The sequence below is a fragment of the Daucus carota genome, chromosome 5 (genome assembly GCF_001625215.2).
Source record: "Daucus carota subsp. sativus chromosome 5, DH1 v3.0, whole genome shotgun sequence".
Lineage (NCBI taxonomy): Eukaryota > Viridiplantae > Streptophyta > Magnoliopsida > Apiales > Apiaceae > Daucus > Daucus carota.
In genome coordinates, this window is record NC_030385.2 from 30,444,081 (window position 1) to 30,467,359 (window position 23,279).

Here is a 23,279-nt window from a genome sequence, read left to right on the forward strand (position 1 = left end):
ACTGAAACATGGAAAAAGAAACTACTGTAATATTTTTATTGCTGTTAGTAATACCTTCAAATTGATCGAATAGTAGCCTCAGTTGCATTGACAATATGCCAAAAGTACATTAAAGATTCTCCGATTAATGAATCCCCCATAACATGGTAAAAGCCAAACAGGCATATGCTTTCAAAGTTTTAGCCTTCCTTGAATCCCTGATTAATTCAGCTTAGTGTAAAGTAGATTCAGCATGTTAAGCCAAAACTATGGTACTCTTCCTTTTTCTTGATACTTGTTCAGATGCCAAGGTCTTTCCTGTAATGAACTTCCCTGCAGTGAAACTATCATTCTTTTGTTTTTCTTCTTGATGCTATCTCTGCTGCCCAGGCCTTGCCCACATCAGTTTGGAATTTCCCTGCAGGTGGTTAACACATATAGCACAAAGAATCAACATACACAATCTACACCCCATTCACATTGCTACAGTAGCATTGCTACCTATAGCCATTCAGTAAGATCTCTATATTGATGAGAGATTAAAGCGGTCAAAATGATATTGCAACACAAGGAACTATAGCTTTATAAGAAGTATACAAAATAATATTCTGAAAATATGCATAAATATATAGTGGAGTTCAGTTTGAAAACCTTCAGATCCTTTCTAAAAGACCTTGTTGGTTCTATCTAGGGATGGCAAAATAATCCGATCCGATGGATACCCGATCCGAAACCCGAAATTTTGGATTTAGATATTAGGTACACCGATCTGAAACCCGATCCGAAACCCGAAACCCTAAAAAACCCGAATATATAATATTATATATATATATAATATTATATTATATTATATATACTTTATAATATTATATATAACTTTATATATTACATATTATATTAAATATATATACATATATTATTGTATAATTTTTAGAACATATATTTATCTTTAACCTAATTTTGACTAATAATTAAATTCAATAAAATTAAGTTATAGTATAATTCAATAATTCAAAAGGATAATCTGCTAAATAAAACATTTCTAATGATAAATATTATTAATTGAATTGATTAATAAAATATTAATTATACATATACACTAACTAAAATGATACTGTGATATAATTCTTGAACTTTGGAAATGCTGCTACTTGCCTCTCTTCTCATTTGGAAACGCAAAGTAAATTTGCAATCCATACACACCCGTATCAGCCAATGACATGCATTTCAACTTATCATGTGGATCAACAACATCAACCGTCCAATCAGAATTCAGATCCTAAATCCAACGACCACAAACACAACCCGACTCAACTTCAACTTTCCAAACCCCCAAATCTGAATCTGTAAAAACTAAATGCCAAGCCTCACAAACAAACACTCATCCAAAACCAAGCAATTAAGATCTTCATTTAACAAATTCTTCCGAATGCATGGGCGAGGAAAGTGACTGGGCAAGGACAGAGCCAAGAGGCATCACAAAGTGCTTCGAGACAACATTCAGGGCATCAGCAAGCCTGCTATTCGATGTCTTTCCAGAAGAGGCGGTGTCAAGAGGATTTCAGAGAAGAGACGGTGGTCTCATTTATGAAGCAAATAGTTCTGAAAATTCGGGTTTCGGGTATTACCCGAATCCGATCCGAAATCCATTGGATCGGGTTCGGGTATTCATTTTTCGAGTATTTTTTGGGTTCGGGTATGGATAAAAATTTCGGGTTTGGATATGGATTATGTCATACCCGACCCGATTGCCATCCCTAGTTCTATCACGGGCAAGATATGCCTGCTTCAAGTCAAATACCAGAAACTAATATTTATTCCAAAACTATTAAGTTATCTTCTGTTGGGGCACTTTAGTTTTGAATCTATAAGTTTTGAGAATACAAATTTGTATGAATTTAATGAAAAGCACACGCTGTAGGATCTCTACACCACAAATAAGTCAGTTGAGTCATAAACTGAATCAGCATTTTATCTTAAATTTTAGTGTCCTATCTACACACACACACACACACACACACACACACACAAACATAATTGGGTTTCACGGATATATGTAATACCATATTCATCTGCGTATGGTTTAGTCAATTATGAGCAAAAGATTCTGACATTCTTATTATTAACAAAACAAGTACTGTTCACTTACTGTCACAATCAGTTTATAATTGTGAAGACTACAAAATTAATCATATTAGAGCTGGATTGCAGATCAAGACCAAAATAGAGAAACTTCAATATTATGTACCTGCAGTTGACTGAAAAAACTCCTCCAAATTTCGCCCTTGATCTGTATATAGTGAAGGAAAGCATAAACTTAAGTGTCACAATTAATAGGTAGGGAGTAACTAACTACAATATAATTATTTATAATCTTAAATTATACAACAAGATTCTGTCGCAAGGAAATTGCAGACGACTATCCAACAGAGACACATACGAATCCTGTAGAATTTTTATTACTCTCTCCTATTACTCTTGAAGTTGCCAATTGCAGAGATACAGCCTAGGGTGGATTCACAAATCACGAACATAATTCTACAGGGACATGTTTTCAAGATCACTAGGACTCCCTCCAATGAAATGTCTTAGAAAGAACCCCAATTAAGGTTATTAAAATGGTGCACACTATTCCCCGTAAGAGCCTAATTCGTCTTGATATATATAAAAGATTGTGACTAAGCTTGCACTAAATTCAAATCACATTTCACATATTTTAAGTACAATGTCTTTTATCTAGACTCCACCTTACAACCCAGAAAGTCATAGTAGTAACCAGTGATACTAACTATCAAATACACCAAAACATATATACGCATACATCATGGATCAAAGAAAATAGCTGCAGACATACCAGTTTCATATTCCAAGGCTTGAAGTATCATTTCCACCTGAATTATACACAAGTCAATCACATAAATCTCCATTATATCCTATAAACCACTCAATTACCTCTATAGTATAAAAGCCAACCAGTGTTATTAAACCACAGCATAGCCCTCATATAGTTATACGACAAAATATCTCTACAACCAACAGGTTAATAGAACAAAATATTAGAGGCTAATAGGCTAATAAATATGAATTTTTACTTGCCTCAGCTTTAACTTGAGAAATAACTCACTGAGAGGGGTTAATAGTACTCAATGGGAAAAATATCTAAGATTTAATAAATTATCATAAGCGGTGCACTATTAATCTATTATCTATTTTGCAGTACACTTGACAGCAACACAGCTGATGTCAGTTTGCAAAAGCTCATACATAAGCAATATTAACTTCATTTATACATAGTTTGTTCCAACCAATTTGAGAGCAAGATAAATAAACCTCCATTTCCCATGCCAACAAAACTGTCAAGTTTATGGCCACTTTTGAGCTATTTATCACAACATGGCAACATGCTATACCTTGTCAAAGTCCTTAACAACCTTAGCTTCTTCACTTGAAGCTTCTTCATACTCCCTCCATAGCTCGTGTATCTCTTTCGCTGCAGCCAAATGTACAAAGATATCATGAAACACAACAGTAAGTTGATTTCAAAGAAGAATGAAGAGAAATGAATGTATACCTCTAGGCCCCCCACCCAGCAGTTTACACATGTGGTCAAGTGCTTCTTGCTCTCTACGACTCTTTTCCTCCTTTGGAACTCCGTCTGAAGGAGTAATGTCCCCAACAATTGCTGTTTCAAACATAAAAATGTTAGAAATGAGACTCACTTTACTGACTAGGAGTTGAGAAACTGAACGACTGCTAAAAGTGGATTAGCATTAATAAATTAGAACTGGGCTTAAAACTAAAAAGCATTCTAGTTTGCAACGTGCCGCCCAAGTTCATTCGAACCAGGTTTGCTTATGACAAAATATTGTAATTTCAAAGCAACTACTGCTAAAAAAATACCACAAATGATGTGTTTGGCTGTGATCAATGAAATTGGTGAGGTTTACAATATTTTTTTTATAACTATATTGAGTTACTATTTGTATTCATTTATATTCCTACTAAAATAACAAGAGATCGAATTCACTGATTCTGAAAAGCTATGCTCCGTTATCCTACGTACGCATTTTACTTGCAAACTTCCATTCTGAAAATTTGCACTGCCTTGTTATTGTTCACTCTCCCCTCTTACCTCCTTATTATCCCTTCCGCAGATTATTCATAATCCTCATTCTATTATTAGAGTAGTCTATTCTCTCCGACCATACAGATAATGAATATATTTATACACAACATGTTGGAGTTACATAACTGCCGTCGAGTAAGAAAAACTCTAGATTTCCAAATTTAACAATCAAAAAACATAATGTCTCACCTTCCGCAATGTCGTGAACAATTGCCATTTTGATGCACCTGCAAGCACAAACAATATTACACAAACTGAATCACACACAAATCTCACATTGCATTAGAAAAAGTAAAAGGCGTGCACAAACTTGTCGCGATTAACGCCAGGCATATCGGAAGAAATGAGAGCCATAAGACCCATCCGATACATATGATCTCCAATTGACTCCGGATCCTGAATCCCTCTTTTCACCCATCCAGCTCTCTTAGTCGTCTAAATCACAGCACACTCCAAATTAATAACAAACAAAAATGCACAAACACAAACACATAATATAACGAGTGATAGCATTAGTAGTAGTTACCTTGAGGCGGTGACAGAGAGATAAAAAGTCGATGGCGGAGGAAGCGGAAGTGTCGGAAGGAGATGACGTGGATGATGAGTCAGCGGACATTTTGAAAACCCTAGAGGCGGATGCGGAGGAAGAAGAAGCCAAGGAATTGAATCGGTAAGCTGCGGGGAGTGAGGGGATAGAAGATAAAAGGGATTTGCAGAATAAAACTCGGCTCCCGCTACTCATTTCTCCCTCTTTGTTTTTCTTATTTTTTTGATTTTTGTCTACAGTGTTCCGGTTGCGAGGGCACGCGGCGGACGCCTCTTACAACAAAAAGCTCAGAAATCACATTTTTTTCATACGTTTTTTGTTTGGTGTGTATCCAAAAATATTTATTCCAAAAACTTAGTGCTTGTTTGGTTATCAAGAGGAAGTTAAATCTTATGTAATTTGTATGAAAATCATCAATCAATATACTCATATAAAGGAGAAGCGAGGGACGTGTAGGTGGCGCCTCTCACATCGCTCCGTTCTATTTTTCTAATTTTTTAGAATTTTTGGATTATTAGAACTACCTTTTTTTTGTTTTCGGGTATATTAGAAACAAGTTTCAGAATCTGATTTTGTTTCAGAATATTTATGGAATATAGTAACTTGAAATCTGATTTTGTTTTACATTAGAAGCGAGGGGCGTGTAGGTGGCGCCTCTCACATCGCTCCATTCTATTTTTCTAATTTTCTAGAATTTTTGGATGAAAAATATCAAAAATTAGAACTACCTTTTTTAGTTTCGGGTATATTAAAAGCAAGTTTCAGAATCTGATTTTGTTTCAGATTATTTATGGAATATAGAAGCTTGAAAGTTTTAATCTGATTTTGTTTTAGATTATTTAATTATGAAAAAGAGTAGCACACAAGTCTCTCTGCACCTATAAATACCCCTATGGATTGTAAGGTTTTGGATCATCTAAACACAACATCCACTCTTTCAATACCACAACCCTATCTCTCTGGTGATAGTTCTCTTGCTCGATTTCTAACTCGGTGGTGTCATTCTTCTACAACGATAAGTGAAGGCTGTTTACAGAGTACTAAAAAAGATAAAGGTTCTTGTAAGCAAAGGTAGTTATAGACCGCTATGTTGAAGTCGACAAATCCAAACACGGGAAAAGAATATAGTCTTGACATGATATTGATGGATGATATCAATAAATTAAGTGTTAGTAATGTATGTTTGTTGGTTATTATTTTATAATATTCGTTTTGTTTTTCAGAGATGTTTGTTGTTAATTTTTATATGATTTACTTTGTATACAGGAAAAAAATTATTCATGCATTATCTGTTTGCTCCGTTCAAGCAATTTTAAGTGAATACTGTTTATACAGTATTAAAATATAAAGGTTGTTACAAGTAAGGGTACTTATATACCGCTATCTCACGGATTTAAGTTAGATGTTTTGTTTACAATCAATCCAAAAAAATTGGAGTACGGTGACAATGTATGAACATGATTACTTTAAAAAAACACAAATAAAATTAAGATTCGTCGTATTTTAAATTTTTAATTACGTGTATAAATTTATATTCATTTTTTCACTATAAATTATAGTCCAATTTTGCAATTTTATATATTAGTATTGGTATTACATCAAGATTCTTATAATATAAAATTTATTTTATCCTACAAATATTAATTTTGAAACATTATTATACATTTTATAGACAGCCACAAAATTATTTTATTCTATAAATATTAATATTGAATCATTAATATAATTTTTATAGGCCGCCGCAACGCGCGACTTCTCAACTAGTTATAATAAATGGGAAGTTAAAATTTGTGTTTGGTTGATAGTCATTTAAAATTCCAAGGAATTTACCCTTCCTTAATTAATGTCAACCAAACAGTTTCATCAAATACTATTTCCTAGGAACTTCTACTCCCCACATATCTAGATGTCAACCAAACAAGCACTTATATCAACCGTTACTCCCTCGTCCCTAAGTCTTAAAATAATAATATTATTTCAATTTAATTTAGTCAGATTATTAAATTTTGACCAGTAATTATATTACTAAAATTTTTTAAAATATATTATCAAAAGTATATTTGATCTATTTTAACTAATACTTTTCAGTTTTAAAAATAAATAAAAAAATAATTGATGATGAAAAGTTGTTCAATTTAATTATCAAAAATTTAAACAGGACTATTATTTTAAAAACAGAAAAGATTTCTCTAAAGATATTTGCATTCACATTGAAGTAAAAGAAACACGAGTACTCATATAATCATTTTAGTATTATATCCTCGTAGATAATAAATATAAGATAGACAATTTGGTTAGTTTGTATAGTATACAAAACATTAGATCTTATTATTGAATTAACGATTAATGTTGCATAATATTAAAAAAAAAAATTAAATATATGTATACTCATTTTTTTGTCATAAGACACCTTCACATGAATGAGTTCACACGAATAAGCTGTATTGAGAATTTAGATATTTAGTGATGTCTTCGAAAATTAAGATAAACCCTTCGATGTTGAAAAGAAAACATCCAAAAAATAAAGAAAAACCCGCGATGAATAGAGATCGAGAGATTTCATTCACCAAAATCCATCATATGTCCCCGAATTAGACAGTGAAACTTCCGTGCCCGAAACAACCCAAACACAAAACAAAAAGTCTGCAGGAGAGAGGATGAAAAGAAGGCAAATCAAGAGTGCAGATGAATAAAAATCAAGAAATTTCATTCACTAAAATCCACCATCCAACCGAAAGTCATGTATAGATGTTCTCAAACATTTATATAGCGAAACTTTAATACTGAACAACCCAAACACATAGACACAAAGTTCAGATTAGAATGCAAAGCTCCCCCAGATGAATAAAATTGAAAGACATGCACAAACTTCCCGGATATTTAAATAGTGAAATTGAAGTGTCTAGATAATCTAAACACAGAGACAAAAATTTCTTATATTTGAGTAAGGGGAATATAGATTTTTTTGCCACTCAACTTATAGCGTTTTTAGAAACTTACCACCCAACTAATTTATTTTTCTTTTAATCACTAATGTTAGGTTTGGTTTTTTTTTAGCCACTAACTTAGGTTCGGATTTGATTACTAGTATTATGATATTTTTTTGTCACTAAACTTATTGCGTCTTTATAAACTAACCACTCAACTATAATTTTTTTATTTTACTCACTAGTGTTAGATTCAGCTTTTTTTGTCACTGAAGTTACGTTCGGATTTAATTATTAGCATTACATATTATGTGTAGCATTATTAAAATATAGTGGTAGTCTGTAATATTTTAATAATTTGATATATGTTTGTATTTTTATATATAGTACTTTTTATGTCTCCAAGGCCGTTTACCTTGGATGATAAGAATGTTACACGCATTTCATGGCCTTTAAAAGATGTAGTTTCAAATATAACTTTTTTTTTCCGATGAAAATTCAGCGTTTGAATATTTACACACACAAAAATCACGAAAATAAGTTATGGAACTATGTTTTATAAGAGTCTTAAATACGTGCTAAGCAGTAGAAGAAACTGTAAACTGATGAGAGGGACGAAGGGAGTAATAATAATTTAAAATGATGTATTATATATAGAGGGCAATCCTCGAAAATTAAGTTTTCCTCTCTCTATTTATTTATCTTGAAAATTGTAATAAGACAAAGTTATTAAAATTTTTGAAGATAAATTTAAAAGAGATCTTAAACTGAGCTAGTCGATTGAAACTTTAATAGCGAAAGGTGATGCGTCATATGACTCAATTACACTTTATCTTATGATAGGAGGTCAATTGTTTGAAGTCATTAATTTCATATTCATGATTTATTGAATTTTTGGAATCTAATTATGATTTTTCCTGATTTTAATTTTCATCGGCTCATTTTATATTATTATTGCTATATATAAAGATATAAACATACGACACATTATCAAAATATTACATACTATCACTATGTATAAATGATGCTACAAAAAATTATTATAATGCTCGTAATCAAATCCAAACCTAAGTTGGTGGCCAAAAATAAAACCAAACCTAACATTAGTGACTAAAAGCAAAAATAAATAAGTTGGGTGGTAAATTTCTAAAAACGCTATAAGTTGAATGGCAAAAAAATCTATTTTCCCTTTGAGTAATTGTCTGTACATGCGTGTTAATTTATTATTTATATAAAAGAGTTCATTTTTCTTAGTGTATATTATCGAGTCGAGTTGGGCAAATAAAAAACTCGATTCGACTCGTTAAATTTATCGAATAATTTCGTTTTTTCGATCTCGAACTCGTTACCGAATCGGGTCGAGACCGAGCTGAATTTTTACATGATCGGATCGATCTAACGAGTCCGGTTCGTTTACAGACGTTAAATAAAATATATTAAAAATTGGATTTTATCACAAAATACTCAAAAAAATTTGACTCTAAAAATTTAATTATACCATGATTTTAATTATATCGTACTCAAGAAAGAACCAATATTTAAAATAGAACCATAGAACCACTAAGGTTCTGCTGTAGGATCCAGTATTTTACATATATTTTTAAGATCTAAATCTAAATACCTATTTTTTTTCCATCGTTGTGTGTTCATAAGCAATTTTAAAACATAACACGTGAAACGGAAGAATATTATTTATACGGATAAATATCATCCATCGTTTTATCCCAGCCCACTGTATCTTTTGTTGCTATTTTGGAGATAAAAAACACAACGAAGGAAAAAAGAGAAGACTTTGAACACCGAATGAGAAAGTAGTTGCTTTACATTTTGCAACCCTTTGCCACTCTCTGTAAGAACAGAATTACAAGGAGGCGATTAGTATAATAGTGAAAAGGCGGGGACGATAGCTAAGCAAGTGTACAAAACTGAGAGGCTCCCTCCACCAATCAAACAACAAACACAAAACCCTAACGATTAATTGCATGCTACCTCACACAAATTGAAATGGCATCTCTTCGCCGCCTCCTCCCCCTCCGCTCTTCTCTTCTCGTAAGCATACCCTGTCTCTGCTCGTAATTTCTAATCATATACATTTTCTCTAATTAATTCAATTCTGTTTTATGTTCACGCTTTGCGTTATTCGATAAATACATCATCCAACGTATGTAATCGCAGTTCAAATTTTCGTTGCAGAGTACTAGTTTTTCACCGGCTTTTCGACAAGGTATTCTCTGGCTGTAATCACATATGTAGTATACAAAATGTTCCTGTTACACTCGCGGTGTATTGGAGATGCGCTTTTCTTATTTTCTATTTAATTGTATCAGGGTTTGGCGGTAGCTGTAGGAGTTACAATGCTGGTATAACATCCACTGAAGGATTAGTCAAATTGGTAGACGAAGCCCAGTTACCTGATGCAGATACTGCTGCTTTCGAGGAGAAGGTGGCTAGAATTCGCCAGGAATTTGATGCTGCAAAGAAGATGTTTTTGAAAATTCCGGACGCTCTCAAAGAAATGCCCAAAATGGATCCCGAAGGTTATCTTTTAAACTAAAGACTTTGAATGTTTCTACTTTCTATTTATGTATACTTGCGATTATTGATAGTTGCTGATCTTATTATTGAATTTTGTTGGAAATAGGTATATATGTCAATAAGAACATGAGATTGGACAACATACAAGTTTGCGGGTTTGACTATGATTATACACTGGCACATTATTCCGATAACCTGCAGAGTTTGATTTACAACCTTGCAAAAGAGCATTTGGTTAATGAGGTCTGTAGCTGAACATAAAATGTAATTTGTTATATCAGGTTGATCTTATAAACACGGTCACATCTCCTTTTTTGTGGCAACTTATCTTATATTTGAAAAAGAGCAGGATTAATTAATTATGATTACAGACATAAGATGCTAAAAATTCTGAAAGAGTAATATAATGTGAATAGCTATTTGTTCATCCTTTCAGCTGAAGTATCCTGCTAGTTGCTTGGAATTCAAATATGACAATACCTTTCCAATCAGAGGGTTATATTATGACAAATCAAAAGGGTGTCTCTTGAAGTTAGATTTTTTTGGATCTATCGAGCCTGAGGGATGCTACTTTGGTCGGCGAAAGGTACTCCACAGTCCACACGCATAGAATTGTTAAAGTTTGGATTGATTAAAAGAGGTTAGATGTTGATAAAAACATGTTTCTTCAGAACATTTTTTTTAAGTTATCACAACTTAATGATATCTAGTGATCTACTGTTTCGCATTACACCATCAGTATTGTTCTAATCCCATTTTAAATGGCTTGTTCTAGTGCTCCTGGGGAATGTTTGGCTAACTGTACTAAAAGTTATTTGTATTATAAGTAAATATACATCTCTGAGCTCCTCTTATTTTAAAGGCTTACCAGTTGCTTTTTGTCTCTCACTTCAACACTTAAAAAGCTATGTAAAAGCTTAACTAAAATTTGGATTCTGGAAACTAAATGATACTAAATAATTGCAACAACAATAGAACGAACAACTAAATTTATCTAGAGAGTTTATGCATGCCAACATTATGCCCTAATCATCTTCATATCTTACCATGTCACACACATGTCGCAGCGGAAAGTTGCCAACGCTTCTTAGTGCATGGATGTGATCAATTTTAGCATAAGATGCATGCATGCTTGCAGTAATATCTGCTAAAGCAACCATATATCTAGCACAAGTTTTATTAATGTTCTATTAATGTAATTTTTGTAGCTTGGCCTAAAGGAAATAGAAGAAATATATGGCACCCGGCATATTGGTCGTGATCAAGCACGAGGGCTTGTTGGGTTGATGGATTTTTTCTGCTTTAGTGAGGTTGGTTATGTTCCAATGGTGATGACTGGCATTATGCGTATGTCTGATCTGAAGTAATCAACAGCATCTCTAACGCTTTAGGTTATATGTCCATTTTCTAATTAATTGGGCCCTGTTCTTCCTCCTTCCAATAAATTTTGAATTTACAGTTGTTTGTATGACTTGCATGTGAAATCTTATAGTAGCTTCTGTGCAACATAGCAGCCAAAGGAGTTCAGTGGATTTTTTAGATTTTAGTTTGTGTGTACTGCTCATAAACCACACAGGGATTTTCCCCCTCATTTTTTGGCATGTTTAAATTAAGTACAAGCATGTAAATCAACCATTAGTAAGATTAACATTTATTTCACTTCTGGATGAATAGCTTCTTATCCAGAATATTTATTACAAAATACTTTACTAATTTTGTGCTTGCTTTCCTCTATAATAACTTATAATCTTGTCAGGAAAATAAAACCCTTAGAGACTCCATTCACCATTCACCTACTGGTGTGGGAACTGAATTAAATTCCAGAATGAAACTGATGATGTTTTGTTTTTGCTTAAATTTAACAATCGTGTTCATATCATACTGACTATATTCTTAACTTGCTGTTTGCTAATATGACCTATTTTGCTCTTCTACAGGAGAGTTGGTTTAAATTATGGATCAGAGACATTAAAATGTTTGAAATACTTTAGAGTTTGCTTTTTTGTGCATAATTGTTCTATTGGGTTGCTTGTTGAGCCTCACTTAACAGCTCTTTTAATTAGTTTCTCCTCTATATTATGTTAACCTTATTATTTTATCTTTACTTTATTTTTTTAACTTTGCAGGCATGCTTGATTGCTGATATTGTCGAACACTTTGTTGATGCTCAGCTGGAATTTGATGCTAGCTATGTTTATGAGGATGTAAATCGCTCAATTCAGCATGTTCATCGAAGTGGTTTGGTTCATAGAGGAATTCTATCTGATCCCCAAAGATACCTTGTAAAAAATGTTAGTGATAGTAAATTTGTTCATAGACTTACATAAGTCACCCATGTAAGTGTCTCTAATTCATTCTTTGTTATCTTTAGTTAGCATTGTCTTATGTAGTGTTACATGTGTAACATGCAGGGCCAGCTTCTGCAATTTCTAAGAATGCTAAAGGAGCAAGGGAAGAAGCTTTTCTTGATGACTAACTCTCCATATTATTTTGTTGATGGAGGAATGCGCTTTATGTTGGAGGTAATTTGTGTAATATTGCATCTTGTAAATTTACCTTTCCCCTTTACATATTATAGAAGATCTGTATCCTTGCACGTATTAACTGATCAGTTGGATGGAGTTCCTTTCTTTTATTTGCATCTTTATGAAAGAAGCATAGAGAAATCATTTATGAAGTGTTCTCTAAAACCATTTAATTTCTGAATTAGGAATCCCTGGGCAAGCAAGACTCGTGGAGGGAGCTTTTTGATGTTGTGATTGCAAAAGCCAACAAACCTGACTTCTACACGTCTGAGCATCCATTCCGGTAGTTTTCCTCTACACTCTAGTTCTTATTATTCGTCTCTATTCACATATCAAACTGATATTGTCCTTCTTTATTATGTTATGGAAGTCTGTCTGAACAATTAGCACTTATCTATATATTTGCATCTTTGTATACACTCTACACTTTTCCCAAATATGCAAGTGTTACTCAACATTTATTAAGAAAGGAGTTCTATGTAATGTTTAATATAGCTCATCGTCGTCAAAAGCGCGTGCTTTGGGTCTTGAAACGCAAGGTTCACTAAATAAATTCTTTGGTGAAGTTCCGCAATCAAAAAGCACATTTCAGTGAAGTTCAATTAATCAAAATAGGATTATTGCTAAACTTAACTATAGCATGTTTCTTCTGCGATTTGTGCTTCGCACTTCGAGACCCTAATGGCCCTCTTGGTTGAAGTCGCTTATGGTGTCCTGAAAGTCTAAAGATCTTATATTCATTTCTTCTAGAGTTTAATTTGTAAAAGCTATGTGGCATGTACTTAACCATAAAATGTCCTTGTTAAAATCTGTAATTGAAAACTCTTGACGAACATTTGCTGGTGGTTTGTAAGAGGATAAACAGGAACTCTCTATTCTAGTAGACTATTCTAATAGACTGGTTTCTCCTTTTCCTTCCATTTGCATCTTTAGCCATATTGGTAGTTTTTCTAAGTTTTAGAGCTAACTATTCTTTTTCAAATTCAATTTAGTTGTTATGATGTTGAGAAGGACACTTTGGGTTTCTCGAAGGTGGATGCTTTCCTACCAAATAAAATCTATTACCATGGATGCCTCAAAAGTTTCTTGCAAATCACAAAGTGGAAAGGTCCAGAGGTACTGATTATGTTAACCTGTAGAATTTACATGTTTAAGTTCTATATTGTTGTAGCAGATTTTAGATTCATCATACTTTACAATGGCAAGATTGTACTTGCTTCCTCTAAATTTCTCTGTAGATCCTTTTCTACTGTACTAAGCCTAATTAGTTTTATTAATAAGCTTATATGTTCTCTAATGGGAATTATAGGTGATTTACTTCGGGGATCACCTTTTCAGCGACCTAAGAGGACCTTCCAAGGCTGGATGGCGCACTGCTGCAATAATCCATGAACTAGAAGTATGACTTCCATCCTTCACCTTCACAATTCTTACTGCAACTTTATAGTTAGACTTCGACATGTGAATGCTTTGTATGAAGCTTATAGGTAATGCTGCAGGTAAAACCGGAAAAGAAAAAGATGATCAGATATCTGTTCAGATAACTTTTTAATACTCTTATCTAATATATGAGGGGTTCTCGCATTGAAAAGAAAATGTTCCATACTAATAGATTTGGGATCATAACCGAAAGTTCGAACGCACTAGTAAAAAATGATGTTGGAAGAAGAGAATCACCTTAAAACATTAGATGATATAATCCTAACTGTTAACAAGTGTACTTCTATATTTAATAAATATCTTAGAATCTATATGTTGCAACCACTTTATTTTCATGAATTAATATAAAATAAGTAATAATAAATTCCCTAATTCCAAGATACGCATCACAAAAGAACGAGACAACAGAATCTAGGGTGATAAGACCACTAACTGTAGGGGTTGTATAAAAATTAGAAGAGTGTAAAGCTGAATTCTAATTCACATGGGTAATAATTGGTAATTATTAAGAATTAATTAAACCCTAAGAGTGCTGTAGTACTTGGTACTTAAAAACAATATTCCTAATAATTTTGAATTTGATAGAAACAAAGGTGTTTCTTTATAATATTTCAAACACTAAAACAGGACATAAATTAAAGCAGCATATAATAAAAATATTATTAAATCAAGACCCGTCCCTAATTTTAACCCTCTCAAGGCATGAAGTCATCCACCAAGCTAACCAACATTCAACAGTAAGATCTTTGTGCTCACGGATTTTAAGTCTTACTCGTATCTAGTACGTTAACATATTGGGATGTGACTTCATTATAGCACAAATTTGACCTTGTTTGAACTGATACTTGAAGCACCCAAGACAGCTGCTTGGTGAAGCCTTGCTAAGGTTTTTTCTTGGGTTTTCTAAAATTTTGTGGTGAACATGAAACTATAACCACTTATTACCTGCAACACTCCTTGCTAATTTTGACGCAATAATATCTTTTTTTACTTTCTTTGTTGTGGTATTTTATCTCAAGTTCTTACTCTTTAAGTGATAGCTGACTGTGCACACCCATTTTTACAAATCAATTTCTTCATGCAGAATGAGATACGCATACAGAACGGGGACAGTTACCGATTTGAACAGGTATTTACTAAAAATTTGAAGTTATCTCATAATGTATACAGGCATTGTCTTTTTCTTAAATTTTCGCACGGCTGCTAAGTATTTTGTTCATTAGAAGTTGTCTGAATTTAGTGTTCAAATAATCTCCTGGAAAAAGTAGATTTTGCGCAAGCAGAAAACTTTTGATCCTGGAATATTATGTTGTTAACATTCAATTGTTGTTCATGGTACTCAATCGCAAGCTAATGACTAATTCTAAATGCCGAAAATAATTTTTGAGTATAGCTTCTACGGAGAAACTAATTTAAATCGGATGCTCCTTTAAATCTATTATCTGTACCTTGATTAATGCTGTGGCTGTCACATGTTTAATAGTTCTATTATCTTTTTGGTCTTTGTTTTTTTATGCAATTTACAATTTTCAAGCATTGCTAAATATGGCCTTGTGTTCACATTTTACTCACCTCTGTATGGACCACTAATGTGTACAGTCACCCCAAAATTCAGGACTGAAGTGATAGATCAAGGCATAGAGCCATAGAAAGAATGCAGGATTTGCAAATAAATTTGAATCCTAATACATTAATGTAAATGTATAATAGAATGTTATTTCTTAATTTCCTCTCATAAAAAACTTATTTTACTTTCATAGCCTTATTCTCTCAATAATAATACACGTTACACTCAATGTTGATTAGGTATATCGGAGAATCCTATTCTTAATTCATAGTTGGTGAATACTAGTAAATCTGAAACATCAAGAATCTGAAGTTATATGAACCTACCAAAAAATGTGTTAAAAGTCTACATTCTTTTCCCCCCTCTTTTCCTATTGCAGGCAAAGTTTCATATAATACAAGAACTTCTTGGTAAGTTGCACGGTACAATGTATTCTTATCAGAAGAGTAAAGCATACATATCTCTCTTTGAGGAACTAAATCAAGAGAGGCAGAAGGCACGTTGCACTATGAAAGGCATGTTCAATAGATCTTTCGGAGCTACTTTCCTGACTGACACAGGTCAAGAATCTGCCTTTGCTTATCACATCCATCAATACGCTGATGTTTATACCAGCAAGCCAGAGAACTTTTTGCACTGTCCGCCTGAGATGTGGTTTTATGTACCATATGATATAAAAATCATGCCGCACCATGTGAAGGTATGACTAAATCTTCCTGAGAGGGTCTTCGTTATCTTTAGGCTTTTGTCTCTGTGATCAAGTTCTAGTTTTTGCTAATGACTATACTATTCCAGTCCGTAAGGCACACACCAAAATTTGATTGGCACATCAATGTATCAATTAAAGCCTTAGCTTTATAACATTACAAGTAAATATTGGTTGAAGTTGTTTTTGGTCTAATTTTCAAGTTGAGTTTTTATTTTATTTTCTATTTGAATATTATTAAGATTGTGCTTTACAAATTGGGATTACATGCCAAGGCCCAAGATATAAGTTATTTCAGTGGATGTTTAAAAGATGATGGCAGTTAGCAGATAGGAAATGATAGTAATTTAATTTGACTTGCTGCTTTTAATTCCATTTTTCTATAAACTTTGTTTGGTGGATTACTAGTGTTGATGTTTTCGTGAAAGGTTATTCTTTGTTTTATGATCTCCTGTGGTTGATAAGTAGAAATGGTACAAATGAATTTGCCATAATTACATCTGAAAAACCTTAAGAGTCTGCTAAAGATTTGTGGATGGATGAATAATATTAGAACAAGCCATTAATCTTCTGGTATATGCTTGAATTTTTGGGTATAGTGTGTATTGAAGCTTGTTGTGTTAAATTCATAAAATATTAGTCTATAAACCAGATTCATATTTGATTATGTGGTCTGCATTTGAATCAAGTTGAACACACTGTCATTTTTGTATAGCATCATAAATCTTGGCTAATTTACCTCCCAGGTCCCTTCAAGCTTGTTCAAGATTCACTAGTATCAAACCAGGAAAGTGCAGGTGGGAAGAACAGAGTGAGATACGCAAGGCTGAATTACCTCGGTGGTTCTTGTATTGAATTTTCGGAGAGAGAAGCCTAACCCTCTATGCCAGAGGAAGAAACCCGAAAATCTTAATCTTCAATGGTCAAGGGGAAAAGATGTGATGACTATATGAATCTCCACCATCCTCTAAACCTGTAAATCTTAGCTTTATTCTTTCATTCACAGAATAAGATCTCCTATTCATGAGGTGTACAAATAATTATTTTTACTCTTGTAGTGGATAGCTAGCGTATTAGCATTCACAACTTTCTTCTTGATGAGTAGTTCTAACTTAAAAATAAGTATATTGCATTATGCGGATCCTATTTTGGGGATTCCTGAAACAGTAAATTATACTGAAGCCCAAAATCGGGTTCCCAGGTTGTATTGTTATTATTATTATTTTGATAGAACGTATTGCTATACAACACTTTTGAGCTGAAATAAGTTTTCGTTAGTGAGACTGGCAGCCAGAGTGTAAATATTGTCCGATGCTATGTGAGGGCTTGTTTGGGTGCTTATACAACAAGTCAAAACAAATTAGAAAGCGTGGAAGCACGTCGTATTTTAGCGTAAAACTGCGAGCTGAGGCTGGTGAATGGTAACCTTCTGTAGCACAGCTGTAATTTTCAACATGTATTAACTTATTTCTCGACAGTCTCTCTGACCAGAAATTACTAACCGGGAGAGACGGGAATAGACAGACATGAGAGTTTGACACAGGAAAGTTCCAGCTTCCTTCTCAAATCTCCATCCCTTTCTTTCCTTTGTGTACGTACATAATGTATTAAAAATGTTACATAAAAACAAATGTATAATTATGCTCATACTGGCATGCATGACTGTCTAGTGTCGGCAACAAAAAGCCAGCCAGTATGTAAAAGGACTCGTACATCTTTACAGCTGTGTACATTTGTCTCCAATTAATATTTTACGAATATACCTTTCACAACTTGTGATGATTAAATTCCACTCTCTTTTTTCATAAATTAATCTCGCCACCCAACTGTCACTTTCCTCTTAAAAATATATACTACAAAACATTTAAAAATCTATGCACTCTTGGCAAAAAAAATAAAAAATCTATGCACAAAAAATGAACGCAGTAAATTATGCAAGATAATTACTCCATAAACAAAAAATAGGAGTCATATTCAGAAAAGAAGAGTCAATTGATTACTGATTAGCATTGTACTCCCTCCGTCCCTATTTATCTGTCCACTTTGGAAGTAAAAATTTATCCCTATTTATCTGTCCATTTATACTTTCAAAACTAATTTAATGATAGTTTTTCAAATATATCTTCATAATTTCAATTTTCAAGACTTGACTTATTAAAAACTTGGTTGAATTCATGTTTTCAAGACATAAAGTAGGGGTATTCCACCATTTTCAAGATATTAATTAGAGGCATTTAATGAAAAAGTTTATACAATCAATTATTCCTTGGTATGTGTTTTTTTCTCCAAAATGGACAGATAAAAAGGGACGGAGGGAGTAATAACAAAAAGAATTACATACTCGTATCTAATCCCTTCCCTCTTTCAAGCGCTTACAACAAGACAGGAGCAAATTTAAATTGAGGAACCTTTTGTCAAGCCACAAGTAAAAGAATCGTCTACATTTCCCATAACATATCCTTGTTCTCTCCTTTGCTGCACGCACTTTCTCCCCACTGTTTTTCCCCCATTTTTTTACCGCCATCAAATTTACCAAAAGACAAATCGAAACCCCAGTAAATTTCTAAACAATTAACCAACCCAAAAAAAATAAAAGATTAATTACCTTAATATACAGGCCTCCCATGATTATAACCATAATATGATAAATACCATCTAACGAACTTTTTCAACCCGGTTTGCAAATCGGTCGTCGGTTTATACCCGAGTTCTCTTTGGGCCAGGCTTATATTCGCATGGGTGAACGGAACGTCACCGTTTCCAGGCATATCGATTATGTTCTTCTTCGCCTTGACTTTCAGATGTCTTTCCAATATGTTGACCAAAGTGGGTACCGTTACGGGTGACGTGTTACCCAAGTTGAATATCCGGTAAGGGGCGGGTCCTTTCTTCTTGCCACCCGACCCGGTACTCTTACCCGCGGTATCCAATGACCCGACACACCCTTTCACGATATCATCGATGTAAGTGAAATCCCGGGCCAAGTCGACCTGGTTCTTGCCCCGATAAACTGTGATGGGCTTTCCTTGCAAAATATTCCGGGTAAACGAGAAATACGCCATGTCGGGCCTGCCCCATGGGCCGTAAACGGTGAAGAACCGTAGCCCAGTAATGGAAAGGCCGTAAATGTGGTTGTAAGTGTGGGTGATCTCCTCGCCTGCTTTCTTTGTGGCCGCGTAGAGAGAAGCGGGTTGGTCGGTCCGATCCGATTCGGAGAAAGGAACCTTCTCGTTCAACCCGTAAACCGAACTGGAACTGGCCCACACAATTCTGGGCTGTGGGTTGGCATTTTTGCAGGCCTCGAGAAGCGTAACAAGCCCAGCTATGTTGCTGTGGATATAAGACTGTGGATTCTCCATCGCGTAACGCACACCGGCCTGGGCCGCCAAATGCATGACGTGTGTGAACGCCACCACATCGAACAACTTGGCGAGGAGCTTCTGATCGTTGACGTCACCTTCGACGATGAAGACATTATGCGAATTGAGGAGGGCTTTTCGGTCTTTCTTCAACGAAGGGTCATAATAGCTGTTGAAATTATCGAGTCCAACGACGCCGTCTCCTCGTTTCTTCAGAGCTAAGGAGACGTGGGACCCGACGAAACCGGCCGCGCCGGTGACAAGTACGGACATGCCATTGGGCCGCCGGATCTGGGCCGAATCACGGACTTGTTTCTCCCATTGAATACCGCCCCAAGAAGCATTGAAATATTTATGACCCGAATCGACGAAGCTGGCAAAACTCATGTACGAGGCCATGAGAGCAATCAGGAAGAGGGCCCACAAGAACATAGATGACGTGGAGGCAAAGCATCTATGAAGTGAACGATTAAAATGAAAAGACCTGTCAATCTTAAATTTCCCAGGTGTAGATGGAAACAATTCTTCCTCCAAGGAAGGCATGATGATGATGATGGATGTTGTTGAAGAGAAATATACAAATAAATGAAGTTAAAAAACGAACGGGGTTTCTGGAAAACTGGGGAGGGGCAGGGAGAGAGAGAGATGCAGACGACAGAGATGGAGAGAGACGAGAGAGATGGGTTTGTGTTTATTGTTTGATCTGCACCTGCCCAAAGAAACAAGGGGGGAGGGGAAGAATATATACTGGTAATAATCATGATGTGTGTGGACAGCACTGCTGTTAATACGCGTTCACGCGTCATGGTGCAGATTTACTCACGGTCTATTTTCCAAACTAGATTTGCGTACATTCTTACCATTTACTACTATTTACTAAAATAATACTGCTGTTTACCATTTTCATTACATTTTTACCATTTACTATTATTTACTATAACAATACTGCTATTTTCCATTTTCATTCTTTTAATTACTGTTTTATTTTTCACGGAAAAAATAATTTTTCTGAGTTTTAATCGAATATAAATTCCTGTAAGATATATGCACCAAAACTAAATAAGAGCTGTTTGTATATTTTATTTGGTTAAAGATAAATTCTTTTGTTTTCTAATTCATCCTAATTTATTTATAGAATTTTAAATAACCTTCATGATGAGTAAAAGAGAAATTTCCTTTTTCCTAGTATAAAGATAATTTCGGGATCATTAGCATTTTTTGATAAGAGGTAGATATTTTTAACAATTTTTTCTTGTAAAAATTATTTTTTAATAATTCGGAAAACTTTTGCTTTGCACAAAAGAATGGTCACCAGAAACAAGTTTCCAAAATAAGTATATATGAGACTGGCCAAAGCATGCTAAAATCGTTGATTACTTATCAAACGAACAACTGTAGTAGTACTAATTTGTCGCGCTTGAAGTATAAATGAAAGGAGTGGAACAAAGTGTTGCTTCGGGAAACATGGGTAGGACTTAGGAGGAAGCACCCGCCACACTAGAATAGCTAACATTAGGGGTGTACACGAATCGGTGAAACCGACCGAACCAACCCAAACCGATCATATTTCACCCGAACCAATCCGAAGTTTTTTGACCCGATTGATAATTGGATTGAAAAATGAGTAACCCGATTTAATTGGGTTGGACACGGGTTTCGGTCTTTTTTAACCGATCCAACCCAACCCGATTAAAAAATATTAAATTACATATAAAAATCATTCACCCCACCCTAGTAACCCATAATATGTTAGCCTAGTCCATTTAACTAATTGTTGTTTTGTTGTGTTTTGCTAATTGTTGATTTGTTGCGCTTTACTAATTATTCATGTTCAACTTAATTTTTAAATTTATTGCTGTAATTATGAAGTTTGTGATATCGAGCTTAACTTGGTATCGTGCTTTAATTGTTTTGGTCAGTAGTATAGGTTTTTTAAAATGTTATAGTGCTTAACTCATTTTGTATATACCGGATATTTCACCTACTTGTTGTAGTACATTCAGTTAAAGTTTTATCTTTTGATGTGTCGAAATTTGGTTTTCCTAGACTATGGAAAAAAAATTATTTTATATTTCATAACCCGACCAAACCGATCCGAACCAATCCGAACCGAAGTAATACAAATTGGTTTGGGTTATGAATTTAATTTTTATGGTTTGGGTTGAGAATTTGAAAAACCGATTTAATTGGGTTGGGTCGTTAAATTTTTTTAACCCGCCCAACCCGAACCGTGTACACCCCTAGCTAACATATATCATCATATCTGTAAGAAAAATATATGAAAATACTTTAAAGCATTATAGCAAAATGGAGGGGATACGTGATTACTTATCATATTTTACATGGCATTTACTCATATTTTGCTGCGATTGTATATACGTAGTATGTGTATGACCATATTTCATAACAAAATTTGAAAATAGCAAAAAGAAAGAAGCTAACTCAATTTTGTTTGAGATATTTGATACTCATAGTATTTTATACTCTTCTTCATTTCAATCAAAATTAATATTTATTCTATCATAATGAAAAAGGACTCTCTATAAATTTATTATATAATTTATTAAAATTTTATTACATAGACAATTTTTTTATTCAAAAGAATGGGATTGTATAAACTGAACAAAACAAATAATTACGGACACGTATTATTATATTTAATTTAATTTGATGGTCAGGAACTTGTTACTGCCGGTGGTTTCTCGCAAAACCATGTATCGCACCGCCGAGTAAAGGCAGCAGTCAGATAAAAATTGACCAGACAAGAGCATGGATATTATATTTATTTATAAAAAATTACCTGCTATCTACGAAGTCGGTTGTTTTCTGCACTGCCAAATCCGTGGCCTAATTTCCACAGCCAGCCGACCATGTGTATCTGGTCATTCTAACATTCTGGATATTATATTTATATTTATTTAATAATATAATTTTTATTATATATATATATATATGTATATATAATATTACTCTGTTCATCTTGATTCAGATGAGTCTTTTATAAAAAAAATATCATAAATTAATTAATCATGTTCTCTTTTTTTCAAAACATAATATCAACAATCTTTCATAATTACTTGTTGTGTTTGTCATTTTTAATGTAATTTCTCTCTAATTTTAATCTAATAAATATGAACAGATGAAAAAGGATTTATAATTTTTTTTGATATGTGTGAAATATAAATATACGTAAAATTAGGATGAAGAAAGTAATTTACTTGAGGACATGTGCAAATAGTGCAATTCCGAGAAGTTTCTGAACTACACTTGCAGTGATATTGTTAAGTCACCACTGCAGGCATCGATGCAGAGATTATTATAAAAAATGATTACACATGTATCAAAATTAATTGTAACACACGTCAATATAATTTATTAGTAGCAGAACATGTATTTTATAAGTTTGTTATTGTTTCTAAGTGAAGCGTTCTAGACTTTATTGGTTTGCTTCTTAACCTCTATTTTCTGCTGATTATAAAGTTGAGTATCGCTTGTAAAGATTAATGTTCGAAGCTTTCTCCCTTGCATTACGACAACATCCGAAGAGGCCAACTTAAACTCTAATAAT

At 33.8% G+C, this 23,279-nt stretch overlaps 3 protein-coding genes across 4 annotated transcripts; 1 reads left to right on the forward strand and 2 right to left on the reverse strand.

The window, feature by feature from the left end:
- Positions 1-9: 9 nt before the first annotated feature.
- Positions 10-4,946, reverse strand: LOC108220194 (uncharacterized). The gene is made up of 8 exons (XM_017393888.2): positions 4,632-4,946; positions 4,416-4,540; positions 4,295-4,332; positions 3,551-3,661; positions 3,390-3,469; positions 2,834-2,870; positions 2,228-2,269; positions 10-397 (listed from the first exon to the last, which is right to left on the reverse strand). The coding sequence occupies exons 1-8, from the start codon at positions 4,845-4,847 to the stop codon at positions 327-329; spliced, it is 720 nt and encodes a 239-aa protein (XP_017249377.1). The 5' UTR covers positions 4,848-4,946; the 3' UTR covers positions 10-326.
- A 4,371-nt stretch (positions 4,947-9,317) lies between these two features.
- LOC108222924 (uncharacterized) lies at positions 9,318-17,633 on the forward strand. Of its 2 annotated transcripts, none has more exons than XM_017396909.2 (14): positions 9,318-9,628; positions 9,773-9,803; positions 9,907-10,116; positions 10,221-10,357; positions 10,551-10,700; positions 11,323-11,424; positions 12,241-12,405; positions 12,526-12,636; positions 12,825-12,922; positions 13,632-13,755; positions 13,949-14,038; positions 15,164-15,208; positions 16,026-16,346; positions 17,099-17,633. In XM_017396909.2, the coding sequence occupies exons 1-14, from the start codon at positions 9,584-9,586 to the stop codon at positions 17,126-17,128; spliced, it is 1,659 nt and encodes a 552-aa protein (XP_017252398.1). In that variant the 5' UTR covers positions 9,318-9,583; the 3' UTR covers positions 17,129-17,633. The 2 variants fall into 2 exon arrangements, with proteins under 2 accessions (XP_017252398.1, XP_017252397.1); XM_017396908.2 differs by having other exon boundaries at positions 9,446-9,628; positions 9,755-9,803.
- A 952-nt stretch (positions 17,634-18,585) lies between these two features.
- Positions 18,586-20,464, reverse strand: LOC108222926 (UDP-glucuronate 4-epimerase 1). The gene has a single exon (XM_017396910.2). It carries the CDS (start codon positions 20,252-20,254, stop codon positions 18,959-18,961), a length of 1,296 nt encoding a protein of 431 aa, XP_017252399.1. The 5' UTR covers positions 20,255-20,464; the 3' UTR covers positions 18,586-18,958.
- Positions 20,465-23,279: the final 2,815 nt, after the last annotated feature.

Excerpts from the sequence above, each read along its gene's own strand:
- LOC108220194 (XM_017393888.2), bottom strand. The coding sequence starts at position 4,847 with ATGAGTAGCGGGAGCCGAGTTTTATTCTGCAAATCCCTTTTATCTTCT. Across the intron at positions 3,662-4,294 it reads TGTTCACGACATTGCGGAAG|CAATTGTTGGGGACATTACT; the intron begins GTGAGACATTAT and ends TGTTTGAAACAG. Across the intron at positions 2,270-2,833 it reads AGCCTTGGAATATGAAACTG|ATCAAGGGCGAAATTTGGAG; the intron begins GTATGTCTGCAG and ends CACTATATACAG.
- LOC108222924 (XM_017396908.2), top strand. The coding sequence starts at position 9,584 with ATGGCATCTCTTCGCCGCCTCCTCCCCCTCCGCTCTTCTCTTCTC. Across the intron at positions 9,804-9,906 it reads TTCACCGGCTTTTCGACAAG|GGTTTGGCGGTAGCTGTAGG; the intron begins GTATTCTCTGGC and ends TAATTGTATCAG. Across the intron at positions 16,347-17,098 it reads TCATGCCGCACCATGTGAAG|GTCCCTTCAAGCTTGTTCAA; the intron begins GTATGACTAAAT and ends TTTACCTCCCAG.
- LOC108222926 (XM_017396910.2), bottom strand. The coding sequence starts at position 20,254 with ATGCCTTCCTTGGAGGAAGAATTGTTTCCATCTACACCTGGGAAATTT.